The following is a 22,953-nucleotide window of genomic DNA, read 5'->3' as shown; positions in this document are numbered from 1 at the left end:
TATGCTTGAGTATCTAAATTATTATGTCAAAACTAGACTATTGCTTTGAATCACATAAAAGTCCAATTGTCCATGCTATCAAGAAATGAAATATGATATGACATGACAGACAACACTCCACATCAAAAAATTTGTTTTTATCACTTACCTACTCGAGGACGAGTAGGGGTTAAGCTTGGGGATGCTGATACGTCTCCAACGTATCTATAATTTTTGATTTCTCCATGCTGTTTTATTATCAATCTTTGATGTTTTATAATCATTTCATAGTCATTTTATATCATTTTTTGGTACTAACCTATTGACATAGTGCCAAGTGCCAGTTGTTGTTTTCTGCATGTTTTTTACATCGCAGGAAATCAATATCAGACGGAGTCCAAATGCCACGAAACTCTACGATGATTTTTTATGGACCAAAAGGAAGAAGTTGGGCCCTGGTAGCACCTTGGGGAGTCCCGAGGAGGGGACAACCCACCAGGGCGCGCCAGGAGGCCCAGGCGCGCCCTGGTGGGTTGTGCCCACCTCGGGTGCCCCCCGGACCGCCTCTTTGTGAAGGAAATATGCCCTAGAGGCAATAATAAAGTTATTATTTATTTCCTCATATCATGATAAATGTTCATTATTCATCCTAGAATTGTATTAACCGGAAACATAATACATGTGTGAATACATAGACAAACATAGTGTCACTAGTATGCCTCTAATTGACTAGCTCGTTAATCAAAGATGGTTGAGTTTTCTAGCCATAGACATGAGTTGTCATTTGATTAACGAGATCACATCATTAGGAGAATGATGTGATTGACTTGACCCATTCCGTTAGCTTAGCACTTGATCGTTTAGTTTACTGCTATTGCTTTCTCCGTGACTTATACATGTTCCTATGACTACGAGATTATGCAACTCCCGAATACCGGAGGAACACTTTGTGTGCTACCAAACGTCACTACATAAATGGGTGATTATAAAGGTGCTCTACAGGTGTCTCCGATGGTACTTGTTGAGTTGGCATAGATCGAGATTATGATTTGTCACTCTGATTGTCAGAGAGGTATCTCTGGGCCCTCTCGGTAATGCACATCACTATAAGCCTTGCAAGCAATGTGACTAATGAGTTAGTTGCGGGATGATGCATTACGGAACGAGTAAAGAGACTTGCCGGTAACGAGACTGAGCTAGGTATTGAGATACCGACGATCGAATCTCGGGCAAGTAACATACCGATGACAAAGGGAACAACGTATGTTGTTATGCGGTTTGACCGATAAAGATCTTCGTAGAATATGTAGGAACCAATATGAGCATCCAGGTTCCGCTATTGGTTATTGACCGGAGACATGTCTCGGTCATGTCTACATAGTTCTCGAACCCGCAGGGTCCGCACGCTTAAATTTCTGTGATGATCGGTATTATGAGTTTTTGTGTTTTGATGTACCGAAGGTAGTTCGGAGTCCCGAATATGATCACGGAGATGACGAGGAGTCTCGAAATGGTCGAGACGTAAAGATCGATATATTGGACGACTATGTTCGGACACCGGAAGTGTTTCGGGAGGTTTCGGACATATACCGGAGTACGGGGGGTTACCGGAACCCCCCAGGGAGTGTAATGGGCCTATTGGGCCTTAGTGTAGAAGAGGAGGGGCGGCCAGGGCAGGCCGCGCGCCCCCTCCCTCTCTAGTCCGAATTGGACAAGGAGGGGGCGGCGCCCCCCTTTCCTTCCTCCTCTCTCCTTCCCTTCCCCCTTCTCCTACTCCTACTAGGAAAGAAGGAGTCCTACTCCCGGTGGGAGTAGGACTCCCCCCTTGGCGCACCATCCTCCTTGGTCGGCCGCCTCCCCCGTAGCTCCTTTATATACGGGGGCAGGGGGCACCCCAAGACACAACAATTGATCATTGATCTCTTAGCCGTGTGCGGTGCCCCCCTCCACCATAATCCACCTCGGTCATATCGTAGCAGTGCTTAGGCGAAACCCTGTGTCGGTAACTACATCAACACCATCACCACACCGTCGTGCTGACGAAGCTCTTCGCCGAAGCTCTACTGGATCGTGAGTTCGCGGGACGTCACCGAGCTGAACGTGTGCTGAACGCGGAGGTGCCGTACGTTCGGTACTGGGATCGGTCGATCGTGAAGACGTACGACTACATCAACCGCGTTGTCATAACGCTTCCGCTTACGGTCTACGAGGGTACGTAGACGACACTCTCCCCTCTCGTGGCTATGCATCACCATGATCTTGCGTGTGCGTAGGAATTTTTTTGAAATTACTACGTTCCCCAACAGTGGCATCCGAGCCAGGTTTATGCGTAGATGTTATATGCACGAGTAGAACACAAGTGAGTTGTGGGCGATACAAGTCATACTGCTTACCAGCATGTCATACTTTGGTTCGGCGGTATTGTTGGATGAAGCGGCCCGGACCGACATTACGCGTACGCTTACGCGAGACTGGTTCTACCGACGTGCTTTGCACACAAGTGGCTGGCGGGTGTCTGTTTCTCCAACTTTAGTTGAACCGAGTGTGGCTACGCCCGGTCCTTGTGAAGGTTAAAACATCACTAACTTGATGAAATATCGTTGTGGTTTTGATGTGTAGGTAAGAATGGTTCTTGCTAAGCCCGTAGCAGCCACGTAAAACTTGCAACAGCAATGTAGAGGACGTCTAACTTGTTTTTGCAGGGCATGTTGTGATGTGATATGGTCAAGACATGATGCTAAATTTTATTGTATGAGATGATCATGTTTTGTAACAGAGTTATCGCCAACTGGCAGGAGCCATATGGTTGTCGCTTTATTGTATGCAATGCAATCGCCCTGTAATTGTTTTTACTTTATCACTAAGCGGTAGCGATAGTCGTAGAAACAATAGTAGGCGAGATGACAACGATGCTACGATGGAGATCAAGGTGTCGTACCGGTGATGATGGTGATCATGATGGTGCTTTGGAGATGGAGATCAAAGGCACAAGATGATGATGGCCATATCATATCACTTATATTGATTGCATGTGATGTTTATCTTTAATGCATCTTATTCTGCTTTGTTTGACGGTAGCATTATAAGATGATCTCTCACTAAATTTCAAGGTATAAGTGTTCTCCCTGAGTATGCACCGTTGCGGAAGTTCGTCATGCCGAGACACCACATGATGATCGGGTGTGATAAGCTCTACGTTCAAATACAACTGGTGTAAGCCAATTTTGCACACGCAGAATACTCGGGTTAAACATGACGAGCCTAGCATATGCAGATATGGCCTCAGAACACTGAGACCAAAAGGTCGAACGTGAATCATATAGTAGATATGATCAACATAGTGATGTTCACCATTGAAAACTACTCCATCTCACGTGATGATCGGACATGGTTTAGTTGAGATGGATCACATGATCACTTAGACGATTAGAGGGATGTCTATCTAAGTGGGAGTTCTTAAGTAATATGATTAATTGAACTTTAATTTATCATGAACTTAGTACCTGATAGTATTTTTGCTTGTCTATGTTGTTGTAGATAGATGGCCCGTGCTATTGTTCCGTTGAATTTTAATGCATTCCTTGAGAAAGCAAAGTTGAAATATGATGGTAGCAATTACACGGACTGGGTCCGTAACTTGAGGATTATCCTCATTGCTGCACAGAAGAATTACGTCCTGGAAGCACCGCTGGGTGCCAGGCCTGCTGCAGATGCAACTGACGACGTTAAGAACGTTTGGCTGAGCAAAGCTGATGACTACTCGATAGTTCAGTGTGCCATGCTTTACGGCTTAGAACCGGGACTTCAACGATGTTTTGAACGTCATGGAGCATATGAGATGTTCCAGGAGTTGAAGTTAATATTTCAAGCAAATGCCCGGATTGAGAGATATGAAGTCTCCAATAAGTTCTACAGCTGTAAGATGGAGGAGAATAGTTCTGTCAGTGAACATATACTCAAAATGTCTGGGTATAATAATCACTTGATTCAACTAGGAGTTAATCTTCCGGATGATAGTGTCATTGACAGAATTCTTCAATCACTGCCACCAAGCTACAAGAGCTTTGTGATGAACTATAATATGCAAGGGATGGATAAGACAATTCCCGAGCTCTTCGCAATGCTAAAGGCTGCGGAGGTAGAAATCAAGAAGGAGCCTCAAGTGTTGATGGTCAACAAGACCACCCATTTAAAGAAAAAGGGTAAAGGGAAGAAGAAGGGGAACTTCAAGAAGAACAGCAAACAAGTAGTTGCTCAGGAGAAGAAACCCAAGTCTGGACCTAAGCCTGAGACTGAGTGCTTCTACTGCAAAGGGACTGGTCACTGGAAGCAGAACTGCCCCAAGTATTTGGCGGATAAGAAGGATGGCAAGGTGAATAAAGGTATATGTGATATACATGTTATTGATGTGTACCTTACTAATGCTCGCAGTAGCACCTGGTATTTGATACTGGTTCTGTTGCTAATATTTGCAACTCGAAACAGGGACTATGGATTAAGCGAAGTTTGGCTAAGGACGAGGTGACGATGCACGTGGGAAATGGTTCCAAAGTCGATGTGATCGCAGTCGGCACGCTACCTCTACATCTACCTTTGGGATTAGTTTTAGACCTGAATAATTGTTATTTGGTGCCAACGTTGAGCATGAACATTATATCTGGATCTTGTTTGATGCGAGACGGTTATTCATTTAAATCAGAGAATAATGGTTGTTCTATTTATATGAGTAATATCTTTTATGGTCATGCACCCTTGAAGAGTGGTCTATTTATATCAAATCTTGATAGTAGTGATACACATATTCATAATATTGAAGCCAAAAGATGCAGAGTTGATAATGATAGTGCAACTTATTTGTGGCACTGCCGTTTAGGTCATATTGGTGTAAAGTGCATGAAGAAACTCCATACTGATGGACTTTTGGAATCACTTGATTATGAATCACTTGGTACTTGCGAACCATGCCTCATGGGCAAGATGACTAAAACGCCGTTCTCCGAAACAATGGAGTGAGCAACAGATTTGTTGGAGATCATACATACTGATGTATGTGGTCCGATGAATGTTGAGGCTCGTGGCGGGTATCGTTTTTTTCTCACCTTCACAGGTGATTTGAGCAGATATGGGTATATCTACTTAATGAAACATAAGTCTGAAACATTTGAAAAGTTCAAAGAATTTCATAGTGAAGTGGAAAATCATCGTAACAAGAAAAAAAGTTTCTACGATCTGATCGTGGAGGAGAATATTTGAGTTACGAGTTTGGTCTTCATTTGAAACAATGTAGAATAGTTTCGCAACTCACGCCACCCGGAACACCACAGCGTAATGATGTGTCCGAACGTCGTAATCGTACTTTACTAGATATGGTGCGATCTATGATGTCTCTTACTGATTTACCGCTATCGTTTTGGGGTTATGCTTTAGAGACGGCTGCATTCACGTTAAATAGGGCACCATAAATCCGTCGAGACGACGCCTTATGAACTATGGTTTGGCAAGAAACCAAAGTTGTCGTTTCTGAAAGTTTGGGGCTGCGATGCTTATGTGAAAAAGCTTCAACCTGATAAGTTCGAACCCAAATCGGAGAAATGTGTCTTCATAGGATACCCAAAGGAGACTGTTGGGTACACCTTCTATCACAGATCCGAAGGCAAAACATTTGTTGCTAAAAATGGATCCTTTCTAGAGAAGGAGTTTCTCTCGAAAGAAGTGAGTGGGAGGAAAGTAGAACTTGATGAAGTGGGTGGGAGGAAAGTAGAACTTGATGAGGTAATTGTACCTGCTTCCTTATTGGAAAGTAGTTCATCACAAAAACCGGTTCCTGTGACACCTACACCAATTAGTGAGGAAGCTAATGATGTTGATCATGAAACTTCAGATCAAGTTACTACCGAACCTCGTAGGTCAACCAAAGTAAGATCCGCACCAGAGTGGTACGGTAATCCTATTCTGGAGGTCATGTAACTTAACCAAGGCGAACCTACGAACTATGAAGAAGAGATGGTGAGCCTAGATTCTGTAAAATGGCTTGAGGCCATGAAATCTGAGATGGGATCCATGTATGAGAACAAAGTGTGGACTTTGGTTGACTTTCTCGATGATCGGCAAGCCATAGAGAATAAATGGATCTTCAAGAAGAAGACTGACGCTGACGGTAATGTTACTGTATACAAAGCTTGACTTGTTGCGAAAGGTTTTCGACAAGTTCAAGGGGTTGACTACGATGAGACTTTCTCACCCGTAGCGATGCTTAAGTCTGTCCGAATCATGTTAGCAATTGCCGCATTTTATGATTATGAAATTTGGCAAATGGATGTAAAAACTGCATTCCCTAAATGGATTTCTGGAAGAAGAGTTGTATATGATGCAACCAGAAGGTTTTGTCGATCCAAAGGGAACTAACAAAGTGTGCAAGCTCCAGCGATCCATTTATGGACTGGTGCAAGCCTATCGGAGTTGGAATAAACGTTCTGATAGTGTGATCAAAGCATATGGTTTTATACAGACTTTTGGAGAAGCCTGTATTTACAAGAAAGTGAGTGAGAGCTCTGTAGCATTTCTAATATTATATGTGGATGACATATTGCTGATTAGAAATGATATAGAATTTCTGGATAGCATAGAAGGACACTTGAATAAGAGTTTTTCAATGAAAGACCTCGGTGAAGCTGCATACATATTGGGCATCAAGATATATAGAGATAGATCAAGAGGCTTAATTGGACTTTCACAAAGCACATACCTTGACAAAGTTTTGAAAAAGTTCAAAATGGATCAAGCAAAGAAAGGGTTCTTGCCTGTGTTACAAGGTGTGAAGTTGAGTCAGACTCAATGCCCGACCACTGCAGAAGATAGAGAGAAAATGAAAAGTGTTCCCTAAGCTTCAGGCATAGGCTCTATCATGTATATAATGATGTGTACCAGACCTGATGTGTGCCTTTCTATTAGCTTAGCAGGGAGGTACCAAAGTAATCCAGGAGTGGATCACTGGACAGCGGTCAAGAACATCCTGAAATACCTAAAAAGGACTAAGGATATGTTTCTTGTTTGTGGAGGTGACAAAGAGCTCGTCGTAAATGGTTACGTCGATGCAAGCTTTGACACTGATCCGGACGATTCTAAATCGCAAATCGGATACGTGTTTATATTGAACGGTGGAGCTGTCAGTTGGTGCAGTTCTAAACAAAGCGTCGTGGCGGGATCTACGTGTGAAGCGGAGTACATAGCTTCTTCGGAAGCAGCAAATGAAGGAGTCTGGATGAAGGAGTTCATATCTGATCTAGGTGTCATACCTAGTGCATCGGGTCCAATGGAAATCTTTTGTGACAATACTGGTGCAATTGCCTTGGCAAAGGAATCCAGATTTCACAAGAGAACCAAACACATCAAGAGACGCTTCAACTCCATCCGGGATCAAGTCCAGGTGGGAGACATAGAGATTTGCAAGAGACATACGGATCTGAATGTTGCAGACCCGTTGACTAAGCCTCTTCCACGAGCAAAACATGATCAGCACCAAGACTCCATGGGTGTTAGAATCATTACTGTGTAATCTAGATTATTGACTCTAGTGCAAGTGGGAGACTGAAGGAAATATGCCCTAGAGGCAATAACAAAGTTATTATTTATTTCCTCATATCATCATAAATGTTTATAATTCATGCTAGAATTGTATTAACTGGAAACATAATAGATGTGTGAAGACATAGACAAACATAGTGTCACTACAAAAAAAATACACTTCCGTGATGATACGTGTTTGTCACAGTAGGTCGCGTTTTTTTTCATGCATGTACATCCATGACAAATTTATGACAGAATCAAGATAGTCATACCTGTGCTGTCGTAGAAGTGTTCCATGACATTACCAAAATTATCATCACCGAAGTGTCCACTTCCATGACGATAAATCGCGTGTCACAGAAGTGCTTTCGTCAAGGGTGACCGACACGTGGCATCCACCGTAACGGAACGCCGTTAAGCTATGAGGATGGGTTTTGGATCCGATAACCCGTTAACAGCCGCGACCAATGGGGATTTTCCACGTGTAAAATCATCATTGGCTGGAGGAAACACGTGTCGGCCCATCGTTGGGACAGATGTCATCCACTCATTGGACAGAAGGCGCCTATGATACGTCGACACGTGGCACGGCCCATCAAGTTTAAATGGGCCGGCCCAACTAAAGGCCCACAAGATTTTGCGGACCATAATGGGCCGGCCCAGCTAAAGGCCCACGAGATTTCGCGGACCATAATGGGCTGGCCCAGCTAAAGGCCCATAAGATTTCGCGGGCCATAATGGGCCGGCCCAGGTAAAGGCCCACAAGATTTTTATGTGCCATAATGGGCCGGCCCAGGTAAAGGCCCACAAAATTCTTGCGGATCATAATGGGCCGGCCCAGCTAAAGGCCCACGAGATTTCGCCGACACTAATGGGCCAGCCTAGCTGTAGGCCCACAAGATTTTGAGGACCCTAGTAGGCCGGCCCATTAACTAGCTGCCATGTTTTGGGCCAAATGCCGGCCCATATTTGATCCGGTCCATTAATGGCATGCCACGTTCCGGGCCTAATAATGGCCCATATGAGATCCGGCCCGTTAAAAGCCTCCCACGTTCTGGGCCAAATCACGGCCCAGATCAGGTCCGGCCCTTTAAGAGGCTTTGTCCTCAATTATGGCCCATATCAGATTGGGCCCGTTAACCGGACGCTATGCTTTTGGGCCCACTTGCTAAAGGCCCATTTAGTAATTCGGCCTGATATTAGTTTTGGCCTGTTAAGGGCCCGTTTAACATTTCGGCCCTATATTAATTTCGGCTTGTTAAAAGCCCGTCATATAGTTGGGCCTAACTACGGCCCGGTTTGCATCCGGCCTGCTCGCAGCCGATATCTGATTGGGACAAACAAGGACCGAGACAATTTTGGCCTGTTAAAAGCCCATGATTTGATTCGCACAATCATGGGCCGGGGTCCATTTCGGGGTGGTGCCGGCCCGTGAGCTGTTCGGCACGTTTCAGGCCCAACCTACTTCTCAGCCTCCTAAAAGCCCATTCAGTTTTCTTGCGAAAAGAGGGTCGGGGGTTACTCGGCCTATTAAAGGCCCGAATCTACTAGTGGGCCAGTTTGACGAGGCCCATGATGCGGATCATACATCGTGATTGCATGACGGCCCGATTATGTACCGCAATTTTACGGTTTGGCCGGTTTACTGCGAAGACAGGATATATATACAGTAAAATAACTGCAGCATCGTGAATAAGAAAAAACCTAGACTATACAATAAAGAAATTACAGCATATTACATCCATTGGGCATCAAAGTTCGCCACTATGATAATAAAGCACAAGCAGACAGCAGATTACATACACTGGGCATCAAAGATCGCCACCAGTGCAAATAAACATGCCGACAAAATAATATACAAAACCGACAGCAGTTCAATAGAGTTCAAGAAAGGTTAGCCCTGCTGGCGAGCTGCAGCGCAACCACCTGAGCAAGATGATGAGACTGCGTTGTTCAACACTTATATCTTCCTCACTCTGAAAGATAAACAAGCAGACAGATGACAGGTTTTGCACATAAAAGTATCAGTGCTGACAATTCATCACATTTCTTAGCGACGAATAAAGTGACACAGTTTAAAATTGCATTAACACAATATGGTATTGTTCAGGTCAAGACATGGCAGGAAATGACATTGTGAAGGAGTTGGCAGCTTCACGACAGCACTGGATTACAGATCAAGAACTCATAAGTATCAATGGTTAGTGTGCTGTCAATTTATCCCATTTCAGATTGGCAAATAAAGAGACGGTTTAAATAATAGTAGAATGATATGACATTGTTCATAGTTAAGACATTGCAGAATATGACATTGTGTTGTAGTGGGTAGGTTCACCACACCACTGGATTACAGATGAAGAACAGAAGCATACATGCAGTGCAAAAGAAGATCACCTACTCTGTATAGTTTAATTTACATGGTATGAATAAGGAACTTGGTTGTACAGCTGAAAACTTAAATTGAGAAGGACAAACTTTTGTTTATGAACTACATAGTAAACTTTAAACATGCAATTTGATGAAACACCAAAAATAAACAGCTGTTGCATTCATGCCTAACCAAATATACACAACAAAGTTTGAAGGCTTGAGAAGGACAAACTTACATTACTGGTGAAGACAGGCTCTATAAAGCCCTTGTCCATGCTGATGGGGGGGGGCAATTCAAGAAGTTTACCACAGAATCTTCTTCATAAGCATTGCCTTTATTCTACATTTTGTTAAGAGTAAATATAGATGTGATAATATACGAAAAAATGGAGAATATTTAAGATAAGATGAAGAGTGATGCTACATAACCAAGTAGCTATAAATGTATGTGCAGCGATACAGGCAAAAGGCACAGCCAAGAGCAATGCACAGCTAAACTTCTTCAGTACCAACCTTATGGTAAGAGTAAATATAGATCTGATGTGTAGAAAATGGAGGGCAAAGGAAAATAAGCTGCAGAGTGATGGTACATGAACAACTACCTGTCAATATAAGTACACTGATAAAGGACAGCATGTACTTGCAAGAACAATGCAGAGCTAAAAAAATCATTGGCATTGGATATATTCTACACTAATGTAACCATTCATACAGATCAGATAATTTCGAGCGAACAATTGATAAGCAAGCTATCATGCATACTACTGTCACATAATGAACAAGGTACGTATGCAAGTGCAGTGATACTGGACAACAGGTACTAACAAGAGCAAAGCAGCGGGCAGCATATTTGCGATATCCTGTCATTCTTTTCAAACCGGAATTCTTCTTCGAGCAGATTTCCTACAAAAAAGATCGGTAAGGCACATGCGGAAAAGTAGAAGTTCAAATTGTCATTTGATTTCATAGACAGTACCTCATCCTAGGAACGAGACCAGTGCATAACAAGGTTTTTCCATTCAATGTCTTCTAAATTTAGCACAGGAGACTTCACCAGAAATTCATTTATAGACTTGCCATCAAAGTGTGATTTCCTCAGGTAACACCGATGCTGCTGCAATGCTTCCTTGAAGAACACAAGCAAGCTTTGCTCGTCATGACTATCCAGATTGACCCTCGCCTAGTTACAACAATGTTCCTATGAGTATGAGATTATCCAACTCCCGAATACCGGAGGAACACTTTGTGTGCTACCAAACGTCACAACGTAACTGGGTGATTATAAAGGTGCTCTACAGGTGTCTTCGATGGTACTTGTTGAGTTGGCATAGATCGAGATTAGGATTTGTCACTCCGATTGTCGGAGAGGTATCTCTGGGCCCTCTCGGTAATGCACATCACTATAAGCCTTGCAAGCAATGTGACTAATGAGTTAGTTGCGGGATGATGCATTATGGAACGAGTAAAGAGACTTGCCGGTAACGAGATTGAGCTAGGTATTAAGATACCGACGATCGAATCTCGGGCAAGTAACATACCGATAACAAAGGGAACAACGTATGTTGTTATGCGGTTTAACCAATAAAGATCATCGTAGAATATGTAGGAACCAATATGAGCATCCAGGTTCCGCTATTGGTTATTGACCGAAGACATGTCTCGGTCATGTCTACATAGTTCTCGAACCCGTAGGGTCCGCATTCTTAAAGTTCTGTGACGATCGGTATTATGAGTTTTTGTGTTTTGATGTATCGAAGGTAGTTCGGAGTCCCGGATATGATCACGGACATGGCGAGGAGTCTCGAAATGGTCGAGACGTAAAGATCGATATATTGGACGACTATGTTCAGACACCGGAAGTGTTTCGGGAGGTTTCGGACATATATCGGAGTACTGGGAGGTTACCGAAACCCCCCGGGGAGTGTAATGGGCCTATTGGGCCTTAGTGGAGAAGGGGAGGGGCGGCCAGGGCAGGCCGCGCACCCCTCCCCCTCTAGTCCGAATTGGACAAGGAGGGGGGGCGCCCCCCTTTCCTTCCTCCTCTCTCCTTCCCTTCCCCCTTCTCCTACTCCTACTAGGAAAGAAGGAGTCCTACTCCCGGTGGGAGTAGGACTCCCCCCTTGGCGTGCCCTCCTCCTTGGCCGGCCGCCTCCCCCCTAGCTCCTTTATATACGGGGGCAGGGGGGCACCCCAAGACACAACAATTGATCATTGATCTCTTAGCCGTGTGCGGTGCCTCCCTCCACCATAATCCACCTCGGTCATATCGTAGAGGTGCTTAGGCGAAGCCCTGCGTCGGTAACTTGATCAACACCGTCACCACGCCATTGTGCTGACGAAGCTCTTCCCCGAACTCTACTGGATCGTGAGTTCGCGGGACGTCATCGAGCTGGACGTGTGCTGAACGCGGAGGTGCCATACGTTCGGTACTGGGATCGGTCGATCATGGAGACGTATGACTACATCAACCGCGTTGTCATAACGCTTCCGCTTACGGTCTACGAGGGTACATAGACGACACTCTCCCCTCTCGTTGCTATGCATCACCATGATCTTGCGTGTGAGTAGGAATTTTTTTTAAATTACTACGTTCCCCAACACTTTTCTCTCTAAATACTCCAATATTCCAGAAACCCTAGGGGAGTTGACGAAATATTCATCCAGCCGCCGCAGAGTCTAGAACCACCAGATCCAATCTAGACACCATCACGGAGGGGTTCACCACTTCCATTGGTGCCTCTCCGATGATGCATGAGTAGTTCATTGTAGACCTTCGGGTCCGTAGTTAGTAGCTAGATGGCTTTCTCTCTCTCACTGAATTCTCAATACAAAGGTCTCTTGGAGATCCATATGATGTAACTCTATGTGTTTGTTGGGATCTGATGAACTTTGAGTTTATGATCAGTTATATCTTTTTATATCCATGAACGTATTTGAGTTTCTTTGATCTCTTTTATGCATGATAGGTTATAGCCTCGTATTTCTTCTCTGATATTTGGGTTTTGTTTGGCCAACTTGATCTATTTATCTTGCAATGGGAAGAGGTGCCCGGTAGTGGGTTCGATCTTACAGTGCTTGATCCCAGTGACAGAAAGGGAACCGACACGTATGTATCATTGCTACTAAGGATAAAAAGATGGGATCTATATCTAACGCAATAGATAAATGGATCTTGTCTACATCATGTCATCGTTCTTATTGCATTACTCCGTTTTTCCATGAACTTAATACACTAAATGCATGCTGGATAGCGGTCGATGTGTGGAGTAATAGTACGAGATGAAGGCAGGAGTCGGTCTACTAATCTTGGACGTGATGCCTATGCAATGATCATTGCCTGGACATCGTCATAATTATTTGAGGTTCTATCAATTGCCCAACTGTAATTTGTTCACCCACCGTTTGCTATTTTTCTCGACAAAAGCCACTAGTGAAACCTACGGCCCCCGGGTCTTCTTTCTCATATATTTGTCTTGTGATCTACTTTTTCTTTGCGTTTATTTTCAGATCTATTAAATCAAAAAAACACAAATACCTTGCTCCAATTTATTCTTATTTATTTTGTTTGGCGTTCGATCTATCAAATTACTACAAATTCCTCACGTCTGTTTTGCCTATCTTGAGGCGACGTACCCCGGTAGGGATTGACAACCCCTTTAACACATCGTGTTGCGAGAAGTTGTTCTTTGTGTGCAGGTGCTGTTTAATTACGTTGTGTTGCTTGGTTCTCCTACTGGTTCGATCTGAGGGAAATACCTACCGCCGTTGTGCTGCATCATCCCTCCCTCTTTGGGGAAAAACCGACGTTGCTTCAAGCGACATCACCCACAGCCCCGGCGCTCAGGCCACCCGCCGCCCGGCGCCTCTCCGTCCAGCCGCCCCCGCCGCCCGTCGCCGCTCCGCCCCCTGGTGAGGTTCTGCCCTTTATTTTTTTTCTTGCTGTTTTAGTAGATTTAGTTGCTTTAGGTTAGTTGATTTAGGTTAGTTGATTTAGTTTCTTTAGGTTAGTACATTTAGTTGATTTAGGTTAGTTGATTTAGTTGCTTTAGGTTAGTAGATTTAGTTGCTTTAGGTTAGTTGATTTAGTTGCTTTAGGTTAGTAGATTTAGTTGCTTTAGGTTAGTTGATTTAGGTTAGTTGATTTAGTTGCTTTAGGTTAGGTGATTTAGTTGCTTTAGGTTAGTAGATTTAGTTGCTTTAATTAGGTTACTAGATTGTAGGTTAGATTTTTTTAGGTTAGTAGATTGTAGGTTAGATTTTAGGTTAGTTTTTTATATTAAGAAGAAAAGAAGAAAAAGTAGAAGTGAAGAGAAAAAAGGAAAATAAGGAAAATGAAGAAGAAAAAAGAAGACAAGAGGAAGAAGGAAAAGAAGGAAGAAGAAGAAAAAGAAGAAAAAGAAAGATCGAGGGGGAAAGGAGTTTATTTTAGGTTAATTTAGTTTAGTTTAGGTAGCTAGGTTAGTTAGGTTAGGTTAGTTATCTTTAGACTAGGTTAGGTTAGTTTCTAGGTTAGTTAGGTTAGGTTAGTTATCTTTAGAATAAGTAGAAGGTGTTAGTTAGGTTAGTTTGATTTTCTAGGTTAGTTAGGTTAGTTAGGTTAATTAGTTTGAGGGGTTTTGGTGATGTCATTTTGTTCTCCGAGAGATGATACTTGGCAAGATCACCAAATATGGCATTTTTTACATGCTAGAAATTTCTTGGAATATATAGAGAATATTTTCTATGCAAATATTCCAAAAGCTTGAAATATCAGAAAAGGGGTTTTGGTGTTGTTTTCACCCAACAAATTTTTTGTTATGTTTATGTTGTACTAATTTCGTTTACTCTTAATTTGTCATTGCAGGTGTTGACAGATGGTGGGCGCGGGTCGAGAGCGCTCCGAGCCTCCTTCTTCCTCGGCGCGTGCTGGGAGGGGGGCTATATCCCACCCCAGCAGCTTCCGAGAGCGCTCGTAGACAGCATGGCGACACCGGCGGGCCCTTCTTCTTCGGTCAGGAGAGGTCGGGGGGAGACGAAGAGGGGATCTAGAGGTGGACGTGGCAGCAGGAGAGGTAGGAAGGCTGTTGTGCCTTCCTTGCCGCCACCCGCAGCTGATTCTCCGGACCACCGGAGTGCTCCGTCTCAGGTGGAGCCGTCAGACTTGGACCCGTCTCGGACTCCGGTCCATGAGCCTCGGGCTGACGAGCCTCGTGTCACTGAGCCTTCGTCCCAGGAGACTCGGGCCCTAGAGTCTTCGTCCCACGAGACTTCGGTCCCAGAGTCTTCGTCCCAGGTGACTCCGGAGACTAGTGGCCATGCTGATGGCGAGGAGACCTGGTCTGACGATAGTTTTAGCGATGGCGAGCTGGTTGAGCAGGGCAAGAAGGTCTACCAGCGTGGTGGTACGAAGCTCCCGGCCGTGCCGGCGACCCGCGATCAGAGGTGGTTGATTCAGCCTAACAGGAAGAAGTAAGTGCATTTACTGGGTATGTGGTTTCAGTCCTTAACGATTCATGCAATTTCATTCTTCATGCTAGCTTCAGCCCTTAACTAATATGTTGTTCCTCTCTTTTAGGCGAAACACAACAAGAAGGAAGTGCCACCACTGTACGACCTCTATGCCATGGCCCATATGGCCCCGTTCAAGAAGGCCAAGGCATTCTCTGAGGATGACCTCGATCATCCAAAGAGCTTCACCAACATCTCGTGCCACAACAAGCTCGTGAGGTACAGAGACTAGGGGAAGGCGACGAAAGGGGATGACTTCAACCCGAGCCAGAGTCCTTTTGATACAGAGCTCGTGATGCTATCTGGTGATGGGAGGAAACATGGCTCGGTAGCCATTGGGGATGGACTGATACGTTGCCCTAGCAGTCTCTCGGAGATCAAGTAGCGCCACGCGATGTCTCTTCCTGACATACCGCCTCGACCACGGCCAGTGGACCTCGCCATCGAGGCTAGGGCCCAGGAGCTTCTGGCGGAGGCAAACAGGCAGTCCAAGGAGAGGGAGACCGAGCTGGAGCAGAGGACGGCTAGGATGCTGGAGGAGGAGAGGAACCGGAACGACGCGTCTCACCGGGCCCTATACGAGCTCCTCGTGGTAAGTTTCTCCTGCTTATTAGTCAAATCATGCATGTAATGTTCGTTTCATTACTAACTAATATGACTGACTCGTGAAATCAAAATGTGCAGTCCGTGTGCGAGAAAAATGGTCAGACCCCTCCGTCGATGCCTCAGATTGGTATAGCGGACACGGTGAGTTTCATTTGAATGGTCATTAGTTATTAGTATTCACATTTCAGTTGCATCATTCTAACGAGACATTGCAAATGATATTTGGTGCAGCATGCCTCCCGACAAGCATCGACCGATCCTTCTCCGTCTCGCACTGGCGCAACCCCGACCCCGACCGGTCCTTCTCCGTCTGACACTGGCGTAAACCCGACCGGCCCTTCACCTCCGTGATGACGGTAACATTTCTCTAGTGCTTTGCCTACCAAATGCATAAAGACCTAGACTTAGCTTTATTTCCTTCAAAATGGTTACCATAATGACCTAGACTTAGCCAATCTTCCTACAAAATGACATAATTAGCTTACTTAGCTCCAAAATGATCTATACTTAACTAAATTAGCTCTAATATGCTTACTTAGCTTACTTATGTCAAAAATGGCATAATATGCTTAGTTAACTAAAAAATGGCATAATTAGTTAAGTTAGCTCCAAAATGACCCACTTTACCTAGGTTTGCTCCAATATGATCCATTTTACCTAGGTTAGCTCCAAAATGGGCAAGTTTACCTAGGTTAGCTCCAATATGATCCATTTTACCTACGTTAGCTCCAATATGATCCATTTTAGATAGGTTAGCTCCAAAATGATCCATTTTACCTACGTTAGCTAAAAAATGGCATAATTACTTATGTTAGCACAAAAAAGACCTATACTTACCTTAATTTCCTCCAAATTGACATAATAAGCTTAGTTAGCTAAAAATGGCATAATTACCTATGTAAGCTATAAAATGACACAAATAAGGAATAAGAAGAAGAAAAACAAGGAAGAGGAGAAAAATAAAGAATAGAAGAAGAAAAGGAAAGAATAAAAGAAGAAAAATGAGAAGGAAAAGGGTAAAAACCTTCTTCTTCTTCTAGTCTTCTTCTTCTTCTACTCTTCTTCTTCTTCTTCTCCAAAATGACCTAAGTTAGCTCTAAGTTAGCTCTAATATGCTTAGTTACCTAGGTTAGCTCAATAATGACCTATACTTAGCTGCTTTCTATCAAAAATGGCATAATATGCTTAGTTCACTCAAAAAAGGCATAATTAGCTATGTTAGCTCCATTTTTCCTAAGTGTGCTTACTTATTCTTCTTCTTCTTCATTTTCTTCTTCTTCTTCTTCTAGTTTTCTTGTTCTAACTTTCTTGTTTCCCATTTTGCAGATTTCATTTACTTCACAGAAGCTTGCATGGATGGAGTGTTCCCTTTCTGCTTTTCTTTTGTATCGCTGAACAATGTGGAACTAGTTATATGGATGGATGGATAGGTGTTGGATGAACAATGTGATGAAACTATGTGTTCGTTATGTATGGATGGAACTATGTGTTAGTTATCTATGTATGATGAAACTTGCGTGTTGGATATATCATATGTCTGCTGTGAAATTTGTGTGTTCAAACTTGTGTGTTGAAATTGAATGAATATAAGAAAAAACAGGGGCATACAGGCTCTTTGTCGTCTGCTGGCAAACGGCAAAGAGCTTTGCCATCTGCCAGCGGACGGCAAAGCTGCCACGTGGCAGCTACATGTGCAACCTGAGACACTGGCTGGCCTATTTGGTTACTTTGCCGTCTGCTGGCAGACGGCAAAGAGCGTTGCACCTTTGCCATCCGCCAGCGGACGGCATAGCATGACACGTGGCAGCACCTGGGGGCTAGCCTATTTCGCTACTTTGCCATCTGCTAGGAGACGACAAAGGTGCAATGGTCTTTGCCATCTGCTGGCGGACGGCAAAGCACGCCGTTAACCCCCTAATGGACCTAACCTGGCACTTATGCCGTCCAGGCTCTTTGCCATCGGCTAGCCGACGGCAAAGAGCGTTCCATCTTTGTCGTCCGCCAACAGACGGCAAAGAGCTCTTCGCCATGGCCTATTCAGCCGGACCTGTTACCGTCTGTTGCCGTCAGCCAGGCATGCCTTTGCCGTCAGCCATGGCAGACGTTAAAGTGTCTGATTTCTGTAGTGCTCTACATTGATATTTTGTTATGAAAACTTGCAAGAACCTACAAAGTTTGGTCATATTTTTTATTGTTTTGATAAAGTTTCAGTTTTTTTATTTCATTCTCTATTTTATTGCATTTACTGTTCATAGAGGGTGTAGGAGCACCCGGCAGCTATCACACCTTTCTCTTTTTTTAGTGGAATGTTCAGTATCGTGGAGTACAATCTAATATCATCGATCTGTATCCTGTAAGTTAGTTGTATGTACTGTAAAGAGTATGCACCAAAACCCAGAAGCAAGAACCAATACTACATTTGTTGAATACTCCCTCCGTTCTTAAATACTTGTCTTTTTAGAGATTTCAAATGGACTACCATATACGGATGTATATAGACATATTTTAGAGTGTAGATTCACTCTTTTTGCTCCGTATGTAGTCACTTGTTAAAATCTCTAGAAAGACAAATATTTAGGAATGGAGGGAGTACATTCTGAGTGACGGGGCCTAGTTTGCAATGTGACAGATGAGGAGCCACTCCTGGATTGAATTAGGAGTTGAAGCACTTTGGACGAATGATCTTTTTCTTCCTAATTTGACTGAATGATGAAGGGCAGCCCATCTCTTTATTTAGTGAGCCGAGCCAACACGTCTACTAGCAAGAACCCTCCACGGCAACAGACAACAATATGAACAATTTTTTAGAATTTTGAACTTTTTGAAAACTGGGAACATTTTTTGAAAAAAAAAAACAACTTTCGAATTTCTGAACATTTTCGGAAATTGGGAAAAAAATGGAAATTTGTGAATTAAAAAAGAGAAGAGAAAAAGATAGAAAAAATGAAGAAAAATATTAAAATCATGGGATGGGCCAGCCCAATTAGAAAAAATTTAGCTTATGATTTTGGCAAGGTTCTAGACCAGGTTTGTATGTTTGTCTTGTTTTCTCTACTGGGTTGTACTGGCTTTTCTTTTTCTTTTTAGGTTTTATTTTCTTTCAAAAGATGTTCAAGGGTTAAAGAAATTTTTCAAAATTTCTAAGACGTTCAAAAAATTCAATCAATTACACATCTAATAAAAAATTCTCAGTGTTTTCAAAACATAATTAGAAAAGATTTAAACGATTTATATGCATACTCAAAAATATCACAATAGTTCTGAAAAATGTTCTTGAATTTTCCAAAACTATTCACATATTAAAATAATATCCCGTTTTTAAATACAACTTTTTTAAACAAAAAACATCAAAACTAATAATATTCGAAAATTGAGGGGCCAATTGCGGGAATTGCTTCAGTTTCCTTCGCTCAGCTCATGTAGCATTTCCTTTTGTTGTTGTTTTTCGGTTTCAGGTCTGTTTTTTCTCGGTTATAGTTTTTTAATTTTCTTATCTTTTTTCTGTTTTGATTTTTATATTTTTTACATTTCATTTTCTATTTTCTTCTCTTTTGTAAAACATTTTTAAAACTACCTGATGAACATTTTCGAAACACCTTGAATATGTTTAATACACGGGAACAATTTTTTAAGCACCACAAGAAAAAACTAGCACATGGTGAATTTTTTTTAAACGTGTTTCCCACCTTTTTAAACATGAAAAACATTTTCTTAATACATAGCACTATAAATATTTATTTAATACAGTGTATAGTTTTGGAATAAGTGCTAATTTATTATTATACATATTTTTCCAATATATTGATTTAAACAATATGCTCATGCACTAAAAAAATATTCACATTTTTTAAATACTATATGGATTTTTATGCTAAAAAGTAAACCGGTTAGTAAACCAGAACAGACTGATAGAAACCAAAGCGAAAAATTGTTAAACGAACTGGTGCTCGACACAGAAAAACATAAATGAGCCAACAATAATGTCACACAGGAATCGCTCGTAGGAAATTTCTTGACAATCTGAGAGGGGATGGGGTTTATATATACTGCCTGACATGGAGTGCATGTACGAGCACTGCATTGAGTCCCCAACGAAGAGGATTATGCGGATGACGCTGATAATCTTTGCAGATGTGGAGCATGCGGAAGAGCATGTTCTCGGTTTCAAGGGATCCATCAATGGTTATCGAGTGCTGAATCAGAGCAGGCCACGTGGGCATTTGACTCTGATGGACGACTAATTTTCCCATGATGCCCTGTTCCCGGAATATGAGAACATGGGTGAACATATTCGACGTTTACATCAAAATTTAGGCACGTTTGATCAGTTCGTTCAAATGCATCCACAAATTCAGCATCGAGCAACTCATGAGCCGCTCAAGGAAGGTTTGATTAAGCAGCTGTTCGCGGTTAAAGAGGACAATTTGAACTATACTTAGTGGGATTATAATATTTAAATTAGAACTACCATCACATTTGATTATTTCCTCTCATCGAAGATTTGAGATGCTATTATTTTGAGCTCACGAACTTAAAAAATAGAGGTGGACATTTAGGAGACATGGTTGGATGACCGGGTCCTATATCACTGTCCATGGACCAGTTCACGGACAAATAAAAGTGTCCGTTTTAGAGGCCAGTTGAGATGCCGTAAAACTCAAGATAATTTTACACATACACTCAGGCCCACTTAGAGCCAATTAACGGCCCAGCACAGCTATTCTCATTCAGTCTACGCACTCGGCGACCGTGATTGCAGGTGATCTATGTGGGGGCCGCCGTGCTCTGGTTACCACCTCAACCTTTTCTCAAAAGGAAAATGCATAAATCATCAACTTATGGCGAATCCTTTCCCTCGAAAAAAAAAAACTTATGGCGAATCCAGATCGGTCCATTCTCATACTCTCTTTCATGTGGACATGACGTACGCACGCGACGCACCAACAGCTTGAAGCAAGGTTGAAAAACAGTGACGCGTTCAATATACGAATCGAAAAAAATCTTGTTTGTGGACATCTATCACACAAGTTCATTCATATAAAGCCACTAGTAAATGGAAGTCATAGTAAACTCAATACAGACTTCATTTGCATGTTTGAGTCAATATAGACTCCCATAGCTGGCACTTAGGGCATTTGTAGGGATACGCGCACACCTTGTAAACTGAAATGGAGGGAGTACTAGCTTTCGTTTGCACGGCATACACAACATTACACTGCAGCGGTTGGCAGTGTACAGAGTACAGTACGTAGTATATCGGCCACTCTGAATCACTACAACAATCATGAGATATAAAAGGATGCCTGGCACACATCTAATGGTACGCGCGCAGGCATCAGGAGTTCAGGACTAGAGAGCCTTGATCTCCAGTGACTTAAACAACCAAATCCATCTCCTACCCCTGGTCGAACGAGAGGAGCCGTTTCATCTTTCCCGTTTTACGACAGGACGAAAAAACTTCAGAAACCGGGATGGCCTTGGTGAATATCTCCTTCACCACTGTGACATCGCACCTGACAACGAAAGCATCCTCCTTCAGGCGTCGCTCCAGGTCGTCCCTATAAATGAGAATAACACCAGTCGAATCTTTACCGGCAGAAAAGGTGTGGTGGTGGATCACCCGGGTGATCCCTGGCCTCGGAATCAGATCCCCGTTATGGTTGAGAAGACTCATAGTGAATTTAGCTTCCACTTTATTGGCATCAGCGTCAACAAGCTTCAGAAAGATGCATATCTCCAGGGAGTCGTGATAGTTTGAACTGTCAGGGTAGTATCTCAGGCACCAACGATGCCCTCCGACGGTGAAACTCTCGGACTCGATGAATCGCCCGTTGCCAAGCCCCTTGGTGGAGGAGTAGCCCTCGATGCGGAGGAAGTGTGACCCGGAACCGATGACCGAGCCGACGATGGCCGACGCGGACACAGACGACCCGCCGCCGCTGGCACCGACGGAAGAAGCAAAAGCGTTTGACATGGTGTTGGATCTAGTGCTACAGTAGCTTGGACGCAGCAACACTCAGATGGGGAATGGCAAATGAGAGGGAGGTTCTTATATAGTACTGTGATGATGGTCGTGCGTAGTATAGTTTGCATTGGAGGTCTCTTTGTATTACTCACGCACATCATACGAGCAGTCGGGCGGCTTGCATTTACTCACTCGAATCATACGAATCGCCGGTGTTTAATTATCTGGACCGAGGAGTACGTAGATCGAAGCTGCCTCTTCTTCTTTTTTAAGACTACCCATAATGTGAGTAACATAGATAGTCACATCACACATATCTAGATAAAATAGATGATGTGGCAAACAATAAATGAATAAAGAGAGCAAGCTCGGAATGATCGAGTCTTCAACAATAAGGTTTGGTCTGGTCCTTACACAAGGTTCTACGCTGCAGATTTGCTTCGTCTTTGGCTACACCGAGCTACGCACCAACAAGACAGAGATGATCTAATGACCTCGGTGCATAGTTTGACAAGCTAATTATGTTGTAATCCTGACATTCTCCTTTCTTCCCCCTTCCCTGTTTCTCACGCACTTTTGGTGCGTTTTCTCGTGGTTCATGTAATGGACTTTGTGTCCCCAGGCTGCGGCTTGTTTGAAATATATAAGGTAGAAAGATCTCTACCTTTTATTTTCAAAAAAAAAGTAGTAACATAGCTAGTTACTAGTAGTATGAGTAACATCACACATATCAAGGCAAGATGAGTCTATAACCTAATAAATAAAGTGTTGCATGTTACTACACATACGTTACTCTGCACTATAGAGGTAGTGCATGTTACTAGTCTATGTTACTACCCATTGTGGCTAGTCTAAGATGCCAAGCTGCCTCTTCTAAAAAGAATTAATTAATATAAGAGTCTCGCTTCGGTACAACTCCTAAACACTTCTGCTTCGGTACACCCCCTTAAACATATATAGGGCTGGGATTTGCCCATACC

At 43.1% G+C, this 22,953-nt stretch overlaps 1 protein-coding gene across 1 annotated transcript; it reads right to left on the bottom strand.

Moving 5' to 3' along the window:
* Window positions 1-21,403: 21,403 nt before the first annotated feature.
* Window positions 21,404-21,982, bottom strand: LOC109779659 (BTB/POZ and MATH domain-containing protein 4-like). Its single transcript, XM_020338314.1, has one exon. The coding sequence runs from the start codon at window positions 21,980-21,982 to the stop codon at window positions 21,404-21,406; it is 579 nt and encodes a 192-aa protein (XP_020193903.1).
* Between the last annotated feature and the right edge of the window lie 971 nt (window positions 21,983-22,953).

Source organism: Aegilops tauschii, chromosome 7 (assembly GCF_002575655.3).
Source record: "Aegilops tauschii subsp. strangulata cultivar AL8/78 chromosome 7, Aet v6.0, whole genome shotgun sequence".
Classification (NCBI taxonomy): Eukaryota; Viridiplantae; Streptophyta; class Magnoliopsida; order Poales; family Poaceae; genus Aegilops; species Aegilops tauschii.
The sequence above is the reverse complement of the archived record's forward strand: the minus strand, read 5'-3'. Positions and strand labels throughout refer to the sequence as shown.

Bases quoted from the DNA above. Each gene is read 5' to 3' on its own strand.
- LOC109779659 (XM_020338314.1), bottom strand. From the start codon at position 21,982: ATGTCAAACGCTTTTGCTTCTTCCGTCGGTGCCAGCGGCGGCGGGTCG.